We start from the raw sequence: 24,068 nt of genomic DNA, 5'->3' as shown, positions 1-24,068 counted from the left end.
AGAAAAGAAAAGAAGACAAATGATGCATGGGGTGGGCATCATTATGGAAATAGAAGGGGTGCACTGCAGACAAAGCCGAGCCCTGCTGCTTTCAATAAGGCAAGGGGCTTTGTGAAAGCACATCCACACTGCAAGAAATGGCCCCCAAGGGAAAACAGAGCAGAGGTCCAACACAGAGCCAGCAGGACTGAAAATGGAGTGGGATGTATGCTTTGCCCACAGGTTATTTTGCATATCCCTGTCCAGCAAAGCAACTACGAGTAACCAACTGCACACACCAGGCAAAACAGAAAATCAGCATTGTTTTATGAATAAATCTTTTTTTTTTCCACCTCTTGTCTTTTCCTGGTAATGAATTGACATCGCCCGCCCTCTTTTTTTGCTTCCCCCTGGGAATAGTGGGAGAAGTCATCTTAATGTGACTTTTCCACCTCAAAATATAAACAGTAGGAAAGAGCCTAGTGGATTCAGAATATTTATTCCGCCCAAAGAAAGGGCTTCTGAAACTCAGAACATAAAATATACATTGGACATTTCTTCAGCCTTACCTTGATTCTATTTCGGCGAGGAAAGGGGGGCAGAGAACATGCATCTTATCCCATTAGGTGGAAAACGTGTGTGAAATGCAGTGTATGGTTGACGAGCCAGGATCTGAACAACGAAAACCTACACACAACAGTCCACAATGATAAACAACAAATACATTGCACAAAGGGCCATAGAAATGTATGCATGCCTGTTTTGTATGTGTAGTGATTTTCTGTTTGAAGACGGCCTGTGGAAAACCTAGTCTAGTGCTACAACCTCCATCATCATCATTATCTTCAGCCTCATTTATTTCTTCTCTCTTGTCCAATGACTGAGCCAAATAGTTGCCTTGCTACTGCTGGCCACCAGCCGGGGCCCTGGCAGTGAACTACAATGAATCCAAGATGAGCCTCAGCTATAAAAGCCAATGCCTTGGCTAGCTCAGTGATCAGTGCAGGACAGCCAAATGGACTGCTTGTTCTGCAAACAAGCAGGGGGGAGGACAGGACTGGAGCAGCCTTAGGGAACTTCCTAGTATTCAGCTTTACATCCTGTGCTCCCCCTGCATCTCCTAGGCAGTGGGAAAATCCTATTTTGGAGTCCTCCTGCACACTACCTGGGGAACAGAATTAAGTCACAACTATGGTGAACAGCTTTAATTTGTGCACTCGGACTGCAAGGACTTGAGAATTGTTGATGTATTACAAAACAGACGAGCATGAGACGGGACACAGATCAGTGATAGAGCATCTGCTTTGCATGCAGAAGGTTCCAAGTTCAATCTCCAACTAGGACAGTGCTCTGCAAAGCCAGTGTAGAAAATACTGAGCAGGATGGACCAATGGTCAGAGTAAGTACAAGGCAACTTCCTATGTTCCAGACTGGCTTGCATATATGAAAAGGAAAAAATATTTTGGGCATTCTTGATTTCTCAAATTACACGGCTTAAAAAAACAACGAACAAGTGAAGTCCCATTTTATATGCAACATTAAGTCAATGATATTCAAATGAGCTCCCTCTCAAATCTGTGTGTGATGCTAGCTGTGAGATCTTACGCTACTCATGCAACTCCATGTCACAAAGCTGGAGCGTACATCTAGGGAAAAACCTCAATTTTTGTCATATGAGCACCTGTTGCCTAAATAAGCTCTTTGTCCTCAACAGCAATTCTGTGCCAGTGATTCCTCTTTTTTGAACCTGCAATCACCCTTTTCCCTTCAATCTGTAGTGAGCAGTTAGTGCCCCCTCCCTCCATAGGAGTGTCATTTCTGCTTACATTTTAAATAATTCCCATTATAAGATTTGTCATCTGTGTTCCAGACATCCATTCACTAGTCTTAAGCAAATTGTGATTTGTTTTTTTTTCAGCAAAACCAAACAATTTTGCTCTGGAAAGATGAGATTAAATAACAACAATGGATCTCAGAAGAATGAACTGTAGTCTCTTTATTGTTAGCCAATGAATGTTATCCAAAATAATAGGTGTTATTAACTGTAGCTTAATTTTACAACACAAAAGATGCTAAGAAGGGGAGGGGAAGAAGAGGGGAAGCGTGTTGAAAATTCCTTCACCAAGTTATTTTCTTAATGCCTCTGCATCAATATGTGTTTCCTCAACAGTTGGTGACAACCATCACCATCACTTTGTTCACAGTGAAAAACCTCATTACAGATGTTAATTCCTGGTTGCTTAGAAAAAAGTCACACAGTTTTATATATGGATTAGATCCATTTTAAACTCTAATCTATACATTGTATATTATGAACAGCAAATCTAACTCGTATTTCCCCCCCTTACACTGATAGTCTGGCATTGTCAATGCACGAACACACATTTCAGGGAAGAGCCATACACTGCATTCCATTTGCTATGGCAAAATATTTTGAACACTTTGGACATATAGGTCTCATGATTTGCTGCATGAAAATGTGCAAGGCATCTGCCCAATTTCTCTGACTGCAAGCAAAAGTGCCCAGGGCAAACATTTGAGCATGTGCACAGCTTTTGCACACCCGTGCAAGGAAAATCAGCTACCAGTGTCTCTGTGTTCCTTTCATGATGTCCTCTCTCCAAGATCTCCCTTAAATTTAAGGGTGGGGTGGGGGACAACCCTCAAGAAGGTTCAATAAGGAATCCTTATTAAAGGATATTTAATAAAATGGCAATTTTAATAGGGAAGTGTAAATTTTGAGTGCATAATACCAAAAGGTTAGCTGAACCATCCTCAGGGAAAGCAGGGCTTTCTCCCAACTACTAATTAAAGAGTTATAAAAATGGTGCGTAATTTCATTCATAAACATGGTCCTCAAAAGTCAACATGCCAACTAATCATCCCAAAGAGCATTAGATAAGGGTGATTCAGCAATGGTTCTAAACATACATTCAATATTCCCTGACTGTATGCTGAACTTCAGCCTAAATGTTTGTTCATACAACTCATTTGCCCCTGTTCTGCCACAATTCCTATGACTGGACTCCCTGAAAAGTGCGCATATATATATATATATATATATATATATATATATATGCGCAATTCCCTTGCATCTTCAGTTATCATGGAAGGAACAACCTTGATGTGTAAGTGGGCCCTCAAAGCAAGTACAAGGCAGCATTGTTTTATGCAGACTTCATTAAGAAATGAGCCTCAGAGCAACGTTAATTTAGTACAAAGGAACCCAAGACCCAGAAAACATGCTCAAATGTTTCACACCCTCTCAGTGGATCATATACCAGTTCCAGGTTACTTAAAAAAAATAAAAATGGAAGATACATGGTGCAGAATTTTACTCAACAAAAAGGCAGCTGAACACTGTTTGAATACTACAAATCTATGCTGCAATAGAACAAAAGATTTAAAGAGTAAAGGCTCCTAGATTTGTGTAGTGTTTAGCTATGCAGAAACCTAGCATAATGCAGTTTGCGTTTCTATATGGTGTTTGAAAGACCAGTCATCATGCATATCGTAGTGAGGTAGGCTAGTGTCCCCTCCATGGGACTGATGTTTTCATATGCTCCCTTGCCAGAAAGGTCCAGGTTTCCCACATTGCAATTCATATGACAGCTTACAAAATGCAAGGAGAACCCAGAGCAGGGGTGGGGGACCTGAGCCCTCCAGATGCTATTGAACTAAGCAGCTCCCATCTTTCCTAGCCATGCTTGCTGGGGCTGATGAGAGCTGTAGTTCATCTGGAGGGCCAAAGGTTACCTATCCCTGTCTTAAAGAGTGTCTCGATTTTCCTACATTTATCTGAAAAACTGAAGACTTCAGCAAAACAGACCTATAAGCAAAAGACTTAATGTTCCACTTTTTTTTTAAGGGGGGAAAAAGGTATGCTGGAACAGCTACCTGCCATCTAGACCTTTGTGAACAGGCAGGCAAAGAAAACCATCAATGATGACAGGACGTGAAACACCAAAGAACTCCACCTAACAGAAGAAAAACAACACCCCGTAACCCCTGATAAATTAAGCAAGTTCTTGCAAATTCACTAAAATGAAAAAAGAAAAGAAAAATCCAAAGTGCACCCATGCCAAAAACTGTGGCCAGTTATAAGGTAAAAGCTAGTGTTCTTTCAAATCATTCCTGTTTAGGTTAACAGCTTTGTCAGAATAAGATGGTGCTACTCCTCCAGAGGACAAAGAATAAAAAAAACCACGTGATATGAGATCATGGAGATGTGACCACCACCTCTCCCAGAGAGCCAGAGCGGACAGGCTGCCTTATTGTTGAACGGCTTTCATGAAATGAGTTTTAACCACAAACTGGTATAAATGCTTTGGCAAGGTGGGGTGTGTTCCTTTCAGAAAGGCCTGCATTTCTCTGCTGGTGGTTCAAGCTTAATGAAGAACATATATGCAAAGTAACAGCTCTCACATTGCTTCAAATTCATCAATGCGCTGCTTCGTATTGCCTTGCCGGATCTGTCGAAGAGTCTTGTATTTATCGCGGCCGGCTTTAACGTTCTCCGCATGAAGGACATCGTTCTGGGTCTTCTTGGTGTCGTCTCTGGCTTGGGCCAGCTCGGAACTCAGGGCCTGTGGAACAAAAGGATTGCCAGTTTAGACGCTGCCAGTTCTGTCAAGTTCAACATTTCATTTGCGGTACAGGATTAATCTTCCAACCAAACAGCCAGAATGTATACATACATAAAACAAAGGGGTATACATGTGCAAAAGGGGAGATGATATATTCTTGTTCCTTTAGTGGACTATTTTCAGTAAATTCAACTTAAAACAAGGTTTGGAATATTTTTTTCTGGAGAACAGTTATCAGTCTCTCATGTATAGCTCCTCAATCACATATTCTTAGAAAGAATTGCAACAGAGGGGGACATAACGTGGTACAGAGAAGCAGACATATTGTATTAACTTTTGTGTTCACTGTTTGCCAGATTCACTGCTCAGGCCAACCTATGATACAGCAAAACATAAGCAGGTTAAGCTTTTTTTATTTTTTAAAATTACATTGGGTTTAGTGAACATTCTGTTAGTGCAAAGATTTCTACTTGCACAACAAAGCATCCCCCCCAATCCTCCTGTGTGTCCCAAAATCTGTTCTAGAAGTTCCCCATATTCTCTGGCACAAATTTGGGAAGGGAGACTGCAAGGGGGGGGGGGAGTCTTGTTACAGAAGTAGAAATTCTTGCTCTGATGGGACACCTTAGTTGACTACCCATCATGCTCTACTAAACTAACTTATTTACCTATCAGATGAAGGAATCATCTGCTTCTGTATTGTATGGATTTATCCTTCAGAATGATGATCTGTACAACAGCATTGCCAGGAAACTCACTTACTGGTTCTGATTGCCTTCCAAAGTAAATGGTCTCTCTTCATGCATTATTAAAGGGGCCTAAAGGCCGCTGGAAAGGAAGCTCAGCAGAATGGCCCCCTCCAAGAGCTTCAATTAAGATGGAATCTGATCTTAGCTTTCAAAATGCTGTGTTAACTAGCTTAATGCTCAAAATCCAAAGAGAATAAAAGCAACATTTGCGCTCTGTGGTATGAATTTGCATATAAAGGAACTTGCTTGTGTTGGGCATTATGAGCATTTTGTTATTTTCACATGGGGCTGCAGTACCTAGTTCCAAAACAAAATTTGTAAAGCAGCACAAGAGACAAACTGAACAACACTGTTCTCCCGACTGCATTTTCCAAAATACAGGCCACATCACAAAAATATGTTTCTTTTAATCGGAAGGAGAATGTCTAGATGTGTGGAGGGATATATTATGAATTTTTGCAAAGCAGTATGTACTGTGCCCAGGGCCCACTGAACCAAATGACTTCCTCTGCATGTTGAGCAGGAACGTCCCCTCACACCCACACCAAGATGGGATTGACAGGAGTCATTTCAAAAGCTTTGCAGGGGACTACAGTGCAAAGCAAGGCTGAGCATGCTCAAACCAGCAGAGCGCTTTTTGGTTTGTGGCCTATGTTATATGCCTCTGTAATTCTTCATTACCTGAAGCTGTTTCTTTACACGTTCATTCTTCTGCGTTTCTGTTACACGCTCTTCCTCACTCCTGTGATTCACAACGCCATCAGAAGCCAATTCAGCACTGGCCTCTGCATTATTCTCATCTTGTTCATCATGTTCATTTTCCGTGGGAGGAATTACAGGGGGAGGCGGAGGAGGTGGCGGAGGAGGAGCAGACATCACAGTCTTCAGCTCTTCTTTGGTCTTCTCCAGATCTTCTTGGGCTGCAAAGGCCTAAAAGGTAGTCATGAGGATTAGTCAACACGCTCTGCAAACAACCAAAATCTCCCAGCCTTATACTTTAATGAGATTGGTGTCAATGAGATTGAACCAACTTAGCCTGTCATTCCTTTAACATGTTTACGGGCCACAGAATATATGCTTAAAATTACTTTGAAAGTCTCAAGAGAAGACCAGAAGTCAACTGAAGCAGCTCCACACACCTTTCTGAATACCAAGTCAGCTGCAGCCAACTAATATAAAGGAACTGTGATACATCCCTAGACCCCAAGTACTCATTAAAATGATTAGCCCAAACAGCATTTTCAGAAGACTCTTAACAGCTTTCCCTGTCTCTAGGAGAAAAGTAGGATACCTATTTAGGATGAGATTTCAGAAAAGCATAAGAAGTAGGTACAGATAAGCTCATGAAGACATTTGTTTACCTCCTGGGGTTGGATGAATCTATATTCCATCAAGTCAATCTGCCTTCTAGCCAGAGATAAGTAGAAAGCACAGGACATATGCGAGTCCAAGTATTGCTCTCATCTCACACTGGGGCAAGGAGTATTGTAAGCATGCAGAAGATTTTAAAAAGCATTTTCCAGCAGAGAATTTGGCACCCGATGCTGGGAAATGCCTTGTTCTCAGCTCTGGCATGCAGTTCAGAATGCTTTGCCCATTCACAAATCCCAGCTTTAGTACATTAAAAATAATTACTTTGTGCTGCCATTCTGAAGCTTCTTCTTCTTTCTTCTTCTTGGCCTCCTCCAAAAGTGCAATCTTAGCAGTGAATTCCGCAAGTTCTGCCGCCTAGGAAGTAAGAAGAAAAAGTTATTAGCTCTAAGGCAACATCATGTATTGGTCTGCATTAAAGATGAAGCTGTAAAGAAATCTTAGTCACCTTTTCATAAGCTTTGTATAATGAACAGGCAACTGTTCAAAACTAAAATAGCTAGACAAATAAGAAAATAACCAAACCACTTTGGTGGTTTGGTTATTTTCTTATTAACCAAGCCACTTAATATTCCCTTAATACTGACCAGTTAATTCACCAAGAGCAATATAATAAAAATAAATTTTAAAAAAATGAGCCTGGTTATCATGTGACTCCAAAACTTGGGGAAAAAATAGTTATGAGGGCATCCTTTGGAGAAAGTATTTCATAAGGATAGTGCCACCATTTGAATGGTGGTGGTTTAAGGAATATCTGAACTTAATATTAACAAGATGGTAGAATGGATCCAGAGACATGTAATGGAGTTGATGGAAACAGACTTCCTCAGTCCCCCCCACAACCTGGTCGGAGAGGTTCCCCTAAGGTCGGGGTACTTTGCCAAAAGTGGTGGGCTATAGCAAGAAGGGTTGAGGGGATCCCCAAAATGAGAGAGGCAACCTTGGTGAGTGGAGAGAAGTCAGCTTCTACCTGCCCTGTTATGTGTGCTTTGGTTTGGATGCAACCTAGTGGATTGTTGACTCAAAATGCAACATACACCTTTCTCTCCCCACAGCACAGTACGGGGAGAGAAAGTACATGCATCTACCTTTTTTGTACTTAGATGACATCATGCAATTATGAACCTGCATGGTTTTCTTAATACTGTTTCCTCTTTGGATGCCAGAATTTTAACAAACTCCTTGAAAACAATACATCCTAACATAATCAGGCACATGTAACGTCTTACCAGCTGCTCCTGATTTTTCATTTGGTCAGCAGCCTGTTTCGCCAGAGCAGCTTTTGCCTCTTCTGCAGCTCTCCGATCCTTTTCCAGGCGCTCTGCTTCCTCTTTTGCTTTCTTCCTCTCCTGATCCAGCTCTAGGGCTCTTCTCGTCTGTTCTTCCAATTCTATGCAGAAGTTTAGAAAAGATCAGATAAATAAAAGGCAGCCAGACTGTGTCAATAAAACTAAATATTTCCAACACTGAATATTAAAGAGTTCTCTGTTATTTTTCTAAGAACAAGAACAGAAGGTCTCAATTGCTTTCAATGGAGATTGCCTAGGACAAGGGTGGGAAACCTTTTTGACCCAGTGGGCAGATCTTCATCTTAAACCAGATGGATCAGCTATGAGAGGCAGTTCGCAGCAGTGTTTGGTGGAGGTAGTAACCAAGCAGGAATGAATTTCCCAGCCATAAAGCAATGGAGAGGGGAGTTCAATCCTGATTTATGCCAAGTTCAACAGACCTAGGATTACATGTCTTCCAACTTGTTTTACACTGCAACTCATACACAGAATTATAGAATCATCGAATTGTAAAGTTGGAAGGTACCCAACCCCCTGCAATGCAGGAATCTCAACTAAAACATGCATGTAAGATGGCCATCCAACACATGAGATTATAATCTAATGTCAATTTTACATTGTACAGTGGTACCTCTACTTCCGGTTACGTATCCTTCAGGATACGTACACGGCAAACCCGGAAGTATTTTTCCAGGTTTCACTGCGCGCACATGGGCAGAAGTGCTCTACACACTGTGAGTATGTGCAGAAGCGGCATCTCCGGTTGCAGAAACCTCGGGACCCGACCGGAGCTCCGGAACGGATCCTGTCCGCAACTGGAGGTACCACTGTAATGGAATATTCCAATGTTTTCTCCACTTGACCACGTTGGCAGGAACTTACTCCTGTGAAAGGATGCAAAAGGATGCATTTCACTTAATTTCTTTTATAGCTATTCAAGAGAACAGAGCAATACTTTACTGTCCAGACTGCAAAAAGAACTGGCTCTCATACAAATCCACTAACCATCAAAACTGTTCACATTTTTCTCAGGAGAAATTATAAAAGCATCAGGTATAAAAGCCAAAGAAAGCTCAAATGCAAGCCAGTTTCCCAAATACATGGCAGCCGTGATAGCTCAGTAGGCACACAAACCATAGCAGTAAGGACGAAAGCTCAGAGAACATGCTTTGCACACAAGAAGGCCCCTGGGTCAATCCCAGGCAAATGAAGCAGATGATAAGCCCTCTTTCTGGGATGTTGGTGCCATTATCAGTCAAAATACGCAGTACTAGGCTAAATGAACAGTTAGTCTGGCGTGAAAAAAGTTCCCATTCTCAGGCGTCTGTGTCTAATTTTAAAGGCCCTAGATTTGCACATGCTTCTGGAAAAAAGCTTTAAGATATTTGGCGTTTTTCTCATTTACATTTTTTTGGGAGACTTAGGTTTTTGTAATCTTCCCAAGTATTCTGACTTGCACTGTGCAAAGTATAAGCCTTAGGCACTCAGATCCCCTCCCTGACATCGTTTGGGCACATCCATAGTATGCATTTGGCTTTTGTGGGTGAGTTCTTTGGGTTCCCAGGTGCATTCACTACATCATTTATTTGTTGCAGCAGCACACTGCAGTTCTCACAGAGCACCCAGTGTGGGAATTACTGCCTTCAGTGTCTTAATGCAAACTATTAAAAGAGATGAAAGAACATTAAAATGTTAGGAACTGCAAGAAGTCACTCCATTCAATAGCTGTGCTATGATTCAGAAAGTGAAGCACAAAAAGAGTAATTGGCTGCGCTAGAGAAATCTATGCAAAATCCTGCAAAAGCTATTATGTTTAATGATATAAAGACTTTAACCTTAAAGAGCAGAAACACGTCTGAAGTAAATCCAATTTAACTGTACTTTTCTAGCAGACTGTAAAATAGAACACCTCACTATGGAAGTGGGTTTATATCTATTACATTTTTTGCATGTTTCTTCCCTTCATTTCCTTTATCTGTTTTTCCTGACAGAGCCAACAGCTAGTTCTGAAACTAAAGCTTACTGCACACCTAGTGGCAGAATATAAATGATTTACCACTACATAACTGAATTTGATTTTAATCTAAGCTGGTATTTCTTATAAAGTGACGGTCCGCAATAAGGTTTAGACACTGCAAATTTGTACTCTTCACAATGTCACATAAGGTCTGTGTGCCACTGTCCATAAACTGCACTCAAGCAAAAAGGAACCAAAGGAAAAAGGGACACAACAATGTACAGGTAACTCACAACTTACGTTCACTTAAGTTGCATGCATTCAGTTTTATGTGCTTGCCAATGGTTTCTTTTGGGGGGGGGCAGACATTCAGGGGAAAAAAGACTTTGGCAATCCCACCCGCCACTGAACCCAATGTGTTTTGACTATACATGGTTTTGGCTTCATAAAATCACGTATTTTGAGAGTTGCCTCTAGTTTAAAATATGATGCAAGTTAAATTAGTGTATTGTTAAGCTAGCTGCTAACTTCCTTACATGATGTAATAAGCAATGTAACATAATAAACCTAACAGACACACAAACTTAATATTTATTGAAGGAAATAGATGTGAGGAACATGCTCACCTTTTTGGGCCTTCATCGTCTGTTCTTCAATTTGTCTTAGCCGTTCCATCAACTCTTCCTTTTCACGCTCTATTCTTTCCTTCTCTTTTTCTGCTATTTCCCTTTTCCTTTTCTCATTTTCTAGTTGTGCCCTAAATTAAATAAATGCCAACATCAACATAGCAGAGGAGCAAGTGATTTTCATTCTGAGTTTACAGTGCCTCCATCAAAATCCATTTACCCAAACACGCCAAATTTATTCTCACAATACAAGTCACAACATGATATGCTAGGTGGAAGCCCTGCAGCAATAATAAAAATAAAAGGTTTGTTCTGGCAGATGATCTCAAAGTTGTATCCTAAGTGTCTAAAAAAAACAAGGTGAAAGCTGGAATGAAACAAAATAGGCAAACAATCTAGCTAAAGATCAGCATCAAGTAGGGGAAGATGGTGCTTCTAAACTGCAGGCTTCTCATGAGCCTCTGGTTGGCCACTGTGAGTACATAATGCTGGACTAGAGGAGTCATTGGGCTGATCCACCAGGGTGCTTATGTTCTACACGTCAATCAAGTACCTACAAAACTTCAATCTATCAGGTAGTAACCCATAGGATAACACAATATTAGGTACTTCACAAAACAATTTAAAAGACAACAAACAAACTGACCCAAAACTGTGACGCTTAAGTATCTGCTCCTCACCTCTACCTAGACTCTTTGCACACTGGCAGTATATAGTAGCTAACTCATGGTAACATCCAAGTGGCAATTACATATTTGTCTGCATTCACTAACAGCAGCTGCAGTGTTACTATTTAGTTTACTTGGTGCAAATCTTCTGAAATCACTGTGGAAACATGCGGTAAACATGCCAGTACATGCCGCTTGTTTTTCCCCAAAGCATCAGTACTCTAGCAGAGTCCAATTAAGCAGGCAGCCTGCTGTCAGTGAACTTTGCTGGAGGACAAATCCAATTGTGACACAAAGCTGGATAAGGACATGAGCTTTCCTAGACACTACCCAGGGCTAAAGAAAACCAGGGGTTTTGATAAACACCCTTTCTTTCTCTCTATATAATTCATGAAACCAATTTGTCATTGCTTAGAACTGGTGTGCATCCATGTGTAAAGTACGATACCAAGACAACAACAGTTTCCACCACTGGCACTGATTTAATAGGAGTAATATCTGTTTTTAGAGAATTCTGTCCATGAGGGCAAAAATAGAACTTAATACTTTTTCCTCCTTAAGTCTGCCTCTAGGTCACATGTACTAGAGTGTTTTTGTTTGTCTGTCTGAAGTTATGAATGACAAAAGAATTCCAACTACTGTTCATACCCAGTTGTCAACATCATACCTCTCCATCTGTTTTTGGTGTTTTTCTTCCCTAGCCTGGGCCTTCATCTGTTGAACTTCAATTGTATCTGGCTTTCTCCTCCTCATGTACAGCTCATGATTTCCCATACACAGTGCCAATATCCGCTTATTAATTCTCAGACGTGGTGCATAAAACACAAAATCCTAATAAAAAAATTAAGTTATTGAAATCCCATTTATGTTCTAGGAACACATGCTTGTTAGGAATATGGACACTCTTAGCTTCTTCTTAATGAGATTCTAACTTCTTAAATAGATAGCGTAACACTTTCACTTCCAATGAAGCAATCTTTGGGACTAGTCATTAGCTGTTCCAGAACCGATCAATAAATGACTTGGAATTAGGTGGGATCAGTGAAAGAACTGACACCAAAGCATTAAGAATGATTAAATCCCAACGAAAGAGGGAAAAACTCTAAAAGGTTCTTTGAACTTGGTGACTGTAACAGGCTGGCAGAGGAAACTCAAACAGGATTTTGAAAGTTATGTACTTTGGAGGCAGGGAAAAGAAAATTCCAGGCATGGATTAGCTCCAACCCTACAGCGAACAATTAAACAATGTAAGTGAGAAATTCCAACACAAATATTAGCAAAAATTACATTAGTTGAGCAAGAAACTACTCTCCAAACTTTGGAGAGTTAAGAGCTAGAGAGGAAGGGGTTACAGATGTGTCCTATATTGATAGTTCAGGTCTAAAAAAGGAATTAAAAATATTTACTCACAGGGGCCTTTTTGTCGATGGGTTTTATCACAAACTTTTTGTCATTAAATGAAATATTTCTGATTTCACTCCAAGGAAAGCCGATCTTGGGAGTCAACCTTTAGCAAACACAAAAGAATCCTTAGTCACACACACTTTGTGAACAACCACAGTAAAACAAACTTAAGTTATAGGGTGAAAGGACAGTGTGCAATTTTATCTACCTCTGTCCAACAGGCAGGACCACTCATTTAACAGGTTTTTCTCTACCCACAATAACATCTACAGCTCAGATTCCGAAGAGCACACAATTAAAAACAATGTACATCGAACTCTATTAAGGAGGATGATCCATGAACAGTTCTTCAGGAATACTGAAACAGTTTTAATATTACTTACTTATCATCATGTTCATAAATATTTAAACCCAAAGCATCGACACCAAGCCATAATTCAGTTCCCTTTTTGTTCTTTATTTCAAAATAGTTGACTCCATACATTTCCAAATCTTGTGCAATTTTGAGGTACTCCATCATAGAATCCTCCCTGATCAATGAAAAGAACATAATTGATAACCAGATAAAATGCAAACTTCTATAGTCACTGTATAGGCAGAAGTAGTAAGGATCCTGCGCCCAATCTTACCAATTGTATCCTCAACTAAGTCTGAAGTGGGTTAACTGTGCACTTTCATCCATTGATTCCAATCGGATTTACAGCCCAATTCTATACATTATAATTTGGATGTCCCACCAATTTCAATGGGACATACCCCTAAGTATATGCAGATAGAACTGTAGCCCTAACAGAGGTCGATTACTACATAATAGATTGGACCCACTGTGCTTTTATTTATATTTTTATGATAGATTTAAAACAGAAGCAGAGAAAAGTAGCAAAAAGTTAAGCTAGTTATGTACAGAGGTAAGCTAAAACAGCTCTTTGGAGTAATATGTTTCAGCTACCAGCACTTCTTCTGTCTGTAGGATATATTAATTAATTAAAAGCAAGCTAAATTCAAAAGAGACGGGCTAACTATATCGGGGAACTTACCTTAACATCCCTCTGTGCTCTTCATGCCAGTTTTGTATTCTTTCTTCCCACTGCTCTTTTGTCAATTTATGCTGTTCCAAAACACTGTCAAAATAAAGAATAATCATGAAAAGAGTATCCTACTATTTATTTTATTATTACACAAAAGTTACAATCAGCGGCACCTTTCTAGATTTAAATTTATTTTTATTTAACAAAATTTATACACCACTTGATTGTAGCAAAACCTCTATGCGATTTACAAGAAGTAAATTTGAATATGTTGCAATACTCTGCCCTTTCCCTGTATTCACAGCCTGCAGGGAAGCTTACAACTATTAAAAAACAGTTAAGTAAATTAAAATACTAAACTGAAGACCACAATGAAACAAAACTAATTATAAACAGCAACAGTAAACAAGAACAATGCGTGTAGCACCAATTGTATTCAACTCCTTAAAAAATGCCAACAAATTTCAACAACAAAAGAAATCATAAACTCTGTACTAAGGTGTGAATGCTAGAATGGGGCTTGCCCATCTGACAACTGGCTTGGCAGGACTTTGACTTATGCTACTAGTCAAGCATAAGAAAACCAGGTAGTATCTAACTAGTGCAACAAGTTCCACTATTGTGAGGAGTTTCAGCTGTGCAATGGAATTTCCCTGCTCTCTCCTCTCCCTGTACACCCCATAAATCTGCTCGGGATTGTCATAAGAACCCCAGGAACATATTTAGAGGCCACACAGGGAGATGAGAAGAAGGGGAACATCCACGGCTCAGCCAACATTCCTTGCAGTAGCAGAAGTCTTTAGTTGGATACTGCCCCCAGTTTCTGGGATGGAGATGCATATTTTTAAATTTCCAAATTGAAGACCAATGGTGTAGGCCACCAGACAAGCTTTCCTATTAAAGTTATACGCTGTACCCATAGAATTTGCCAGACTTTTGATGCACCATATAAGTTTCTTACCGCTGGGGAAGAAGTCTGTCATTGGCCAAATATCCTAGCTTATGTATCTCTTTATTGTAATCTCCATACTTGGCTTGAACAGCATAAGAAGCTAGCAGAACAGCAGTTTCAGGAGGACAATAGATTTCATCATTTAAGATGGCTTCTTTTACTTGCAGAAAAAACAGTCTCTGGGTTATTTCTTGAATCAACTCTTCAGACACATCCTCAGGAAAAAACTTTGCCCTGAATTTGAACTGAAGAGGATTTTCTTTCCTTACATCTTGCTGTGTTACCTGAAAAGGAGTTTGCAGAAGGGTAAAGAGAATATGAGAGTATTGGGAAAGCAATCTAGTCACCAGTTGTTACATACTGTAATTCAACTCTAGGAAGCACAACATTGAAGGACTTGTGATTCACACAGACATCTAAATAATTAATTGTGAATTAGGAAAACATGACAGCTTTCAGAGGCTACATAAAGCCATTTAAAGTCCTTATTGTATCCCTGTGTTACTCCAATTTTCATTATACAAATTCAGTTCTGAAGACCTACACAGCAGGCTGATTTAGGAAAATCAACCTTGCATTCAAAGATGTACACAACATAGCAGTGGTTTTAAAAGTTTATCCGCAAAAAGTCTCTTGCACAGGATTGCCAGATATTGATGAGCTAATGAGCATCATGTACACCAGATTTCTCAAGTAAAGTGCACTAATTGATATCTGGCAAGCTTCGGTGTGTGTGTGTGTGTGTATCTGAGAGGTTTACCAAGAACTGCACAAAAAGATTTTTTAAATCCTAATGTTTGATACCAATGCAAGAAAAGGAATAATAGTTGCAGTATATATTCAAGTGGTCTGCTTTTTCATAAATAGCACATCAGGATTTCCCATTCCACTAATCCCCCCCCCCCAAAAAAAGACAATCAGTGGGTTCTCGGTTCAAACTTTTCCTTTAAAAAAAACTATGGCAAACTTTGGGGTTCTTCCAAACTAGTGGATGCCTCCCATCCTGTTTTTCTCAGTAGAGTGCTCATCTTTAGAGGGGGGCAAGGGAGAATGTCCCCCCCACACACACACACACCTAATGAGCTATCACCTCACATTTCTCTGCTTTCATTTAAAAAGAGCAACTTGAACCTGGCATGTGATAAAATGTACTGGAGCTATTCTTCTTATTTTCTGTGAGAAACCAGCCAGTTTGCCCCTCCCTCTATAAAAAAAATCCTGCAGAAGCCTCTGCACAGGGCTGCAATCCTGTCAGCACTAACCAGTGATGTTTGATTAGAATAATTTGTAACGTATGAGAGAAGAATGTCAAACCCTTCTCTTACCATTTTTGCTGCACCCCATCTCAAGTGCCTCAAAAGAACTAATGAGTTGAAAGACAAAAACAACTAGAATTATTGCCTTAGAGCAAAGTAGAAAGAACTCAGAGAACCTGAACAGACGTTATTCTACCTGGCTTCAAACACACCCACAGGAGATCCCTGTCCAAACTCTGTTTCCACCCTCAGCTCCTCTCACTGCAGGGAGAAATATTTGATTAAACTGATCCCACACTTATTAGAACATAGCTCTTCCAGATTGCAGAGAGGCACATCAGGCAGATGTGAAGCTACACCCTCTCTGATAAATTCCCAGGGTCAGTCTCAGCAAGACTAAGATCTGAATGAAAACATTTCTACAGGAGACAAAGAAAGTGGGTTCTATAACTTATCCACTTCCAATGTATTCCATGCAGTGTTCGAAACTCCCATTGTTCTAGGCACATTTTGTGACAGGGAATTTCATTAGCACAAGCTGTTTCTGAGCTGTGGGCACAGTACTGCACATAAGATTTCAAATTAAAACTGCATAGTAGAAGGAAAGGAGGATCTTTTTCTGCCTCCCCACTTCCAGCTACTCTCTGAAGACTGGTGAAGAGACCCTCTTAAGAATATTATTAGCGGGGTGGGCAGGGGAAGGACTAGACCATGTGAAAAATGAATGTAATATTTTAGCTGCAGTTCATTCATTTTCAGCTTTGTATTCTTGTTATAAAAAGTGCGCCTAGACATTCCGTTGTTGTGTCCATAACCTAGGTTTCAGGTGCCATTTAGCTCTAAGCTTTCATATCTCAGTTTCTAACACTGATTCCCTGTTGTGCATCATCACAAATATTAATACCACCCTATGGGAAACAAATCCAGAAACCTCTTAAGATTTCAAGTATGAACTAAATTCTCCATATAAACAGAAAAAAATGGATCAATCAGTTTAGAAATGTAATCGTTCAGAGCAGGGCTTCTTTATAGTTTATAGTTGGCCACCATAAAAAGAAAGAAAAGAAAATGGGCATCTGACTTTCAATTTTTTCTTCAGTAGAATAAGGATTTTTAGTGATTGAACTGATGTACTCTGTGAAGGCCATTTTACAAGCCAAGCTACAGTGCTACCTCGCAAGACGAATACCTCGCAAGACGAAAAACGCGCAAGACGAAAGAGTTTTCTGTTTTTTGAGTCGTTCCGCAAGACGAATTTCCCTATGGGCTTGCTTCGCAAGACGAAACGTCTTGCGAGTTTGTTTCCTTTTTCTTAAAGCCGCTAAGCCGTTAATAGCCGCTAAGCCGCTAATAGCCGCTAAGCCGCTAATAGCCGTGCTTCGAAAGACGAAAAAACCGCGAGACGAAGAGACTTGCGGAATGGATTAATTTCGTCTTGCGAGGCACCACTGTAATCTTGATATGATTATCTTGACTTGTAAGATGGTCTTAACAGAGTACATCAGTTCAATCACTAAAAATCCTTATTCTACTGAAGAAAAAATAGAAAAAATAAATCTAAACTGAAGATGTCAAATTGGTCAACTAACATCACAGGACGTACATGCATCTTTATTCTAAATGAAAGTGAAATCTAAACTAGAATACTTTTTTAACACCACCTACCATTCCTTCATTGCAAATTGAATTATTTTAAATAAAACAAATTATACATTACCTTTTTGTTCAACTTCAACCAAGTTGAGTATCCTTTGCTGTCTACATACTGTAGTCCAAAAAACCAAACTTCCCGTAGGCCAACTGTTTTTACAACCTTAAAAAAGAAGAATGACATCAATACTAGTCACATAAAGCTTCATGATTAACCCTTCAACGAGGGGGGGGGAGTGGTAGTAAGCTCTGCCACAGCTAAATAAGCAAATGGCTGGCCAACTTCACAGCAATATGGTTCTTAAAGGGCAAGAATGATCACAGCAGTAAGCCATTTTGTTGCAGATACAATAGCAAGTGCTGGTTAAAATGTGACTCCCAACTTCCCATTGTAAAAGCCTGCCATGTCTAAACCAGGACACTAGTACCTACAGGTGCAGCATTATCAGCCAAGGATCCATGACTAGCTGTACAATAAGTGTAAGTCACAGTTTGCTATGTCATGTTTGAATCAGCCCATAGTAAGACGATTACCTGATCAAAAAGCTGTTTTCCTGTTGTGTTGGGCTGGATAGCAAACTCCAGCTCTGCATCCATTGTGGTGACTCTTACATTAATCTGCATAGAACAAGAAGGTATTAAGTCGAAATAGATTTTCATGCTTTGATCAGCATTACTGTGCCAAATTATAAACTGACACAACATCTTACACATTCCAGGTAACTAATCAAAAAGTTAAACAACCAAACTAAGAACTGGTAAGAATGAAAAGTTTTTTAAAAACAACACAGAGTTTTGTGACCTTTGCCAGGAGTTAAAAATTGCAACCTGATGTGCAACAATTAAATTCCATTGTCACCAGGAAACTTACTGTATCTGTTTGATCTATCCAAACTCATTCTAAAGGATAGCCCCAACTCTTTCAGATTTGTAATGAACATCCTCTGTGGCATGAGTCACTAACTCAGTCACTAACTCTTGCTACCTGCAGGTTGCTCACCCCTCCCACCACTGAAATTAAGCTTGAAAGAAGCTTTAATTGTAGACAATAAACTAGATTGCTGTATCATAATATCATTTGGGATATTAACCCTGGTACTCCAACAAGCACTGAACACAAAATCTTATGCTTGGAAGAGTTTAAAAATTGTGAATAATATCTCTGTTTTGCGTTCTGAGGGACTGATTTACAGCCAATTTTAATCTCTGAAGAGATAGATGGCAGCCCAAGAAAGTATCTGGAAAAAGATGCTTAGATTTTAAAGATAACTTTAAAAAAGGACATTCTATGCCTTGAAAAACAGGCAAATACACAAGCCATGCATTTTAGTTAAAATGGCAATTCAGTGAATGAGATAAAATAGTAAGGATAATGGAGTGGTAAATGACTAGAGAGAAGTGGCACAGTCCACGTTCGCTGCACTCCAGGATTAGCTTGCCTCAGAGTTAGCTGAGAATGATGACTTGCTTTCTAGGAGCAGAAGTCAAAGAAGCTTGCCTTAAACAGATCATTTATGTTGTACAAAGTGTGCCAAGGTTCTGCCCCCATTGTAAATTAGATGCCTTTATCTCTAATGATCTAGCAGGGTGCATGTATGCACTGTACATACATTGTCTCTTTGAACTATGGCAACATGTTGGGAGTTTTTAAGCCCAGCCTCCAATATGGTTCTCAGTTGTTGTTATCGGAATAGGTTTCCTTCAGTGACAACCACAGAAATGTCATACTTAATTTGGCAGACTAGCATAAGCTTTGTAAGCTGACTGTCTTTCCCGACAGAATGTCTCACAACAGTCATGGGGATATAAATATTTTGTTCTATTCTGACAGGAGCATAGGAATTTTTTGCTGACCTTATAATACCCAGCAGTATTGCTACCAGGACCCAAAGACACCTTTTATTGTGCATACCTCAGAGCCTTCATGGTTTTAACTACAACCCTCTTGCTGTATGTATCAGAGGCCATAGGCTGTATTCAAAAGTCAGTGGAAGGGCACAGAAAAGCCCTACTGTGCTCTCCCATTCTGAACTCTTTACAGAAGCATTGCTGTTTCTAACACATTTGGAGCATAGACCTATGACAAAAACTTTTTCATGTGCTAAGCTAATATACATATACAGATTCAAATTTAGGCAAATGTTCAGAGGGGGGTGGAAATAAAACTGGCAATCAGGGCTTACAGCTATGAGGTGTCAACAGTATTTTCTGGGCCCAGTACACTGCACCTGCAACCTACTAAAATTGAGCAACTGCCTCTGTGCAAATTAAGACAGTGAGTGGCTGTGGATCTCTCTTAGCACTTCACTCACCCCACTGAGCCCCGCCTCTGTTATGCCCCATTACACCCCCGTTCTGCCCTCTTCCGTGTCTAAAAGGACCCACATATCAGAGATCATGTGTCAATTGGACTCACCTAAAATAGTCACCGCCTGTAGTTAATATACACCAAGGGTCACCAATGCAGTACCCACAAGCACCATGGCTTGTGTTGATCTCCCCTGGCAACCCTGGGCAGGGGGCCCCCAGACACCGAGATTTCATTTTAAAATAATAATAATAAGTATCTAGACCTCCTAAAAAGAAGGTTACGAAACAGAATGTGCACATATCCTTATAAGTAATCTATATTAAATGAGGTAGGCTAGCTGCTCCCTTCTGTAAGTGAAGTAAGAAATTCAAAAAGGAAAGCCCTTTCTAGCATGAAATAGTTAAGCCGAAAACTTCCCAATGACTATACTCTCTAATTTTGTTTTATGTCATGCCCACCATGACAGCTATTTTGTGTTATCACATGCCTCTGGGCCAGTCATTCTGTGACTAGTGCCAACAGCATGCTCTCAAAATTCAAAATGTGCCCACTGATACAAAAAGATTGACAACTGCAGGAACCATAGTTAAAGTTGAGGTATCTGACAGATGATCACTTAAACCTTGGTTCATTGTGACACAGAAAAGTCAAAAGCAACAGCAAGAGCAGCTGAACCTTGAGAGTGGTTTGAATTCTTTGTCACCCTTCACTTGCGGCTCTGTAGCTTTGGAACGCTGATGACTCCTTAACCATAGTTAAGAGGTGGGATGTATTCAAACATAACAATAAGTTACTGTTAAATTTAACTAAGGTTTATAACACAATTACAAACCTTGATTAATGAATGTCCTTTAACCATAGTTAATAAACCATAGTTAAACTGCTAGCCTGAGACATAACTCTTACTCATTGCTTAATAAACGATAGTTATGTGTTAATCAGGCCAATGATTCTCCCTTGAACACTTGTGTGCTAATATTTATAACACGAAATAATCTTTCATATTTGGCACTATTGCTTTCTAGTACAATTCATTTTATCAAAGAGTGATATTTTGCCTTCAGGATTCATAAGAAATGCTAGATTAACTGATGCATTTAATTGTTGGCTTACATTAATTGCAATGCTTTTTGATATAAACACTTATCTAATGTGCACAAGTAACATAGTATTTGGAAACAGATGCACTGCTAAAGCTGAAAAGGATTTTTAATTTTAATAACTGGGTTGCTTGACTTAATTAGCATGTATTTAAGGAGCATGCGAATTCATTTTAAATGCATGCATTCCAGAAGGCACTGTGCACTTTAAATATTCTTTTTGTGTATGGTTGAGACTCAAACGGAAATGATTAACATACCAGACAAAACACAAAATGCAAACACGTGGTAGGACATTTAGATCCTGAACATTCTGCTTTGAATTAGTACAGAAAAGTTATATACTGAATAGTACAAGCCTTTGAAAAATGCAGAAGTACTTATTTAACTTATAGTGCCAGGTAAGATTGACCCCTTCAAGCCTCGATCCTGATACTCCTTTAATAGCAATAGAAACATTATTTGTCAATAATTACAAATGTGCTTGAATGTAGAATGAAAGAAAATGCTACTGCTATTATTTCTTGCATGCTTTTTGTGGGTTTGTCAGTGTACAGTGGTACCTCGGGTTAAGTACTTAATTCATTCCGGAGGTTCGTTCTTAACCTGAAACTGTTCTTAACCTGAAGCACCACTTTAGCTAATGGGGCCTCCCACTACTGCCGCGCCACCGGAGCACAATTTCTGTTCTCATCCTGAAGCAAAGTTCTTAACCCGAGGTAATATTTCTGGGTTAGCGGAGTCTGTAATCTGAAGCATATGTAACCTGAAGCGTATGTAACCCAAGATACCACTGTATTTCTAAAATGAAAGGTTTGGGCTCTATGCCTCTCTGGATATCACACTGATTTCACTTCATTTCCTAAACCTGGAAGATATTCTCCCTAATGTCAGATATAAGAAGCTGATTATGGTTACTCTGGTGTGATGTACTCGGCACTTGAACAGAGATTATTACTTCATATTTTCGAAACTGAGCCATGCATTACAGGGTACATTCTTATGTACACTGGCTCAAATGAAACACATCATTTTTGTCTATTGATTTAATACTTTGATCTTTTAATTTAGAGAAGAGGTGTTATTTTAATCTAGAGAAAAATTGTTTTAGATTATAAAAACTTAAATTGACTGGGAGGAAACCGAATGCAACTGAAAGCAAGCGCTCCTCACATTTTTAACATATTTGTGTGTTTAGGTCTTGTTGTTTTTTACAATGGATGTGTAGGTGTAATCAATACATGAATCAAAAAACTGATGTTATGTGGTATGGCTTAATTTTTAAACAAGAGGCATGGAGTTACTCTTGTCTGAAAATCATTGTGATGAAAACAGCAAGGTTAAAAACTGCAGCCCTACCAAGTCAGAATGTTACCAATCACCACTGCCTACAGTACAAAGTTAACCTGCTCTTGCTTCTTGTCCCACCTACCACTGGCATGGGTCCCCTCCCTGAATGGTTGACCACAAGGGAATACAGCGCTCAGACCAAAAGATATCCCCCACCCCAGCTCTAAATGATGCCAGGTAGGAAAGCAGATCAGGAAAAGATTGTATCTTATGCAGGCACACACAAACTGTAAAAGATTATCAAATGTGCAGCTGCTACAACCCACCATACTCATGAAAGCTGCACACTTCATTGCACCCTGGCAGTGCTACTAGTGTTACTCTCTAAGCTACGCATTTTCTGCAGCAATCTTCATCAGAGATCCATGCATCATCACTACAGTTCATCAGGTTGAATACAAGTCTTTCTAAACTAGCTCACTATATTTGGATATACGCTTAAATAAGGAAAACAAAACAAGACTGTACTCTACACAACAGCAAGACTCCTTTATAGCTACAGATTAGAACAAAAGTGCCTTTATGGCACCCAGACAATAATATTGTTCAACTGCCTTTTAAATATATAGAAAATGAAGCTGCAGTCAGAATGGGTTATTCAAGGCCATAGGCATGGAAGAATATTATCAAACCAGACTTGCACGTAAGCAAACGTAGAAACAAAAAATAGGTATCAGAAACAATGCCAAGAAGCAGCACTCATAGGAAGTAGTTGCAAAACACCAAGTAGTACGGTAGTTTTTCATCAGATTACATAGTGTGATATTAAAATAAGTTTTACACGGGGCAGACATATTAAAGTAAATAAGTGTGACTAAGTTAGTACTGTATACCTATTGAAATTAATGGACCTAAGTAAGATTTAATTGACCACCACCCCATAGCTACAGAAAATTATGTCTCAATAAATAATAATTTTCCCTCTCACACAAACACAAATCTTGACCAAGAGCTAATCATTTAGAAAACCAAACAAAACATACACAGATCCATGCATCCTTAAGTTCAGTGCCTTCTCGCAGGCTTCCCATAGTCATCTGGTTTGTGACTGCATGTTTAGCATGGTAAAGAGGAGACTGAGGGGAGCTATGATAGCTCTTCTCCTATATCTATAGGGTTGTCACATGGAAGATGGAGCAAGCTTGTTTTCTCCTGCTCCAGAAGCTAGGACCTGAACCAATGGATTCAAGTTTCAAGAAAGGAGATTCCGACTAAACATCAAGAAGAACTTTCTGACAGTAAGAGCTGTTTGACCATGGAACAGATTCCCACAAGAGGTAGTGGACTCTCCTTCCGTGGAGCTTTTTAAGTAGAGGTTGGGCAGCCATCTGTCATGTATGATCTAGCTGAGATTCCTGCATTGTAGCAGGCTGGACTGGAGACCTTCAGGGTACCTTCCAATTCTACAATTCTATGATTACAGCCTCCCTTTGGAAGTCTCCTATGATGTTTCTATATATCAACTGAGAGAAAAGATATCAGCAGCAGTAATTAATAGTAATTATTAGCAGGGCTTTATTTCACCCGGAACTCACTGGAGCTGAGTTCTGGCACTTCTCAGGTGGGTGCCATTGCCATTACAGTCATACCTCATGTTATGTTAGCTTCACGTTACGTTTTTTTCAGGTTGCATGCTGCGGCAACCTGGAAGTAAGGGAAAGGGTTACTTCTGGGTTTCGTTGCTCGGGCATGCGCAGTAGCACTAAATCATGAAAGAGCCAAATTGCGCTGCGCACCTGCGCAGATACGGCACTTCAGGTTGCGGGCTTTTCACATTGTGAACAGACCTCCG

At 39.8% G+C, this 24,068-nt stretch overlaps 1 protein-coding gene across 5 annotated transcripts in view; it reads right to left on the bottom strand.

The window, feature by feature from the left end:
- Nucleotides 1–1,960: 1,960 nt before the first annotated feature.
- RDX (radixin) overlaps nucleotides 1,961–24,068 on the bottom strand; it is a 29,483-nt gene continuing 7,375 nt past the window's right edge. For 3 of the 5 annotated variants that reach the window (XM_083499682.1, XM_083499683.1, XM_083499684.1), the window contains 12 exons: nucleotides 18,050–18,133; nucleotides 17,583–17,678; nucleotides 14,619–14,893; nucleotides 13,667–13,750; nucleotides 13,013–13,159; nucleotides 12,636–12,732; nucleotides 11,893–12,056; nucleotides 10,558–10,688; nucleotides 7,915–8,075; nucleotides 6,950–7,042; nucleotides 5,996–6,244; nucleotides 1,961–4,565 (listed from right to left, as the gene is read on the bottom strand). In XM_083499682.1, the coding sequence (XP_083355808.1) occupies nucleotides 4,401–4,565; nucleotides 5,996–6,244; nucleotides 6,950–7,042; nucleotides 7,915–8,075; nucleotides 10,558–10,688; nucleotides 11,893–12,056; nucleotides 12,636–12,732; nucleotides 13,013–13,159; nucleotides 13,667–13,750; nucleotides 14,619–14,893; nucleotides 17,583–17,678; nucleotides 18,050–18,133 (1,746 nt within the window). In that variant the 3' untranslated portion in view covers nucleotides 1,961–4,400. Of the gene's footprint in view, nucleotides 4,566–5,995; nucleotides 6,245–6,949; nucleotides 7,043–7,914; nucleotides 8,076–10,557; nucleotides 10,689–11,892; nucleotides 12,057–12,635; nucleotides 12,733–13,012; nucleotides 13,160–13,666; nucleotides 13,751–14,618; nucleotides 14,894–15,934; nucleotides 15,973–17,582; nucleotides 17,679–18,049; nucleotides 18,134–24,068 lie in introns of all 5 variants that reach the window. The other 2 variants (XM_083499685.1, XM_083499686.1) reach the window with 1 other exon arrangement.

This window comes from Podarcis liolepis, assembly GCF_965112155.1.
Source record: "Podarcis liolepis genome assembly, chromosome: 4".
NCBI classification, from domain to species: domain Eukaryota; kingdom Metazoa; phylum Chordata; class Lepidosauria; order Squamata; family Lacertidae; genus Podarcis; species Podarcis liolepis.
Note: the sequence above shows the minus strand (reverse complement) of the source record. Positions and strands in the feature narration are given on the sequence as shown.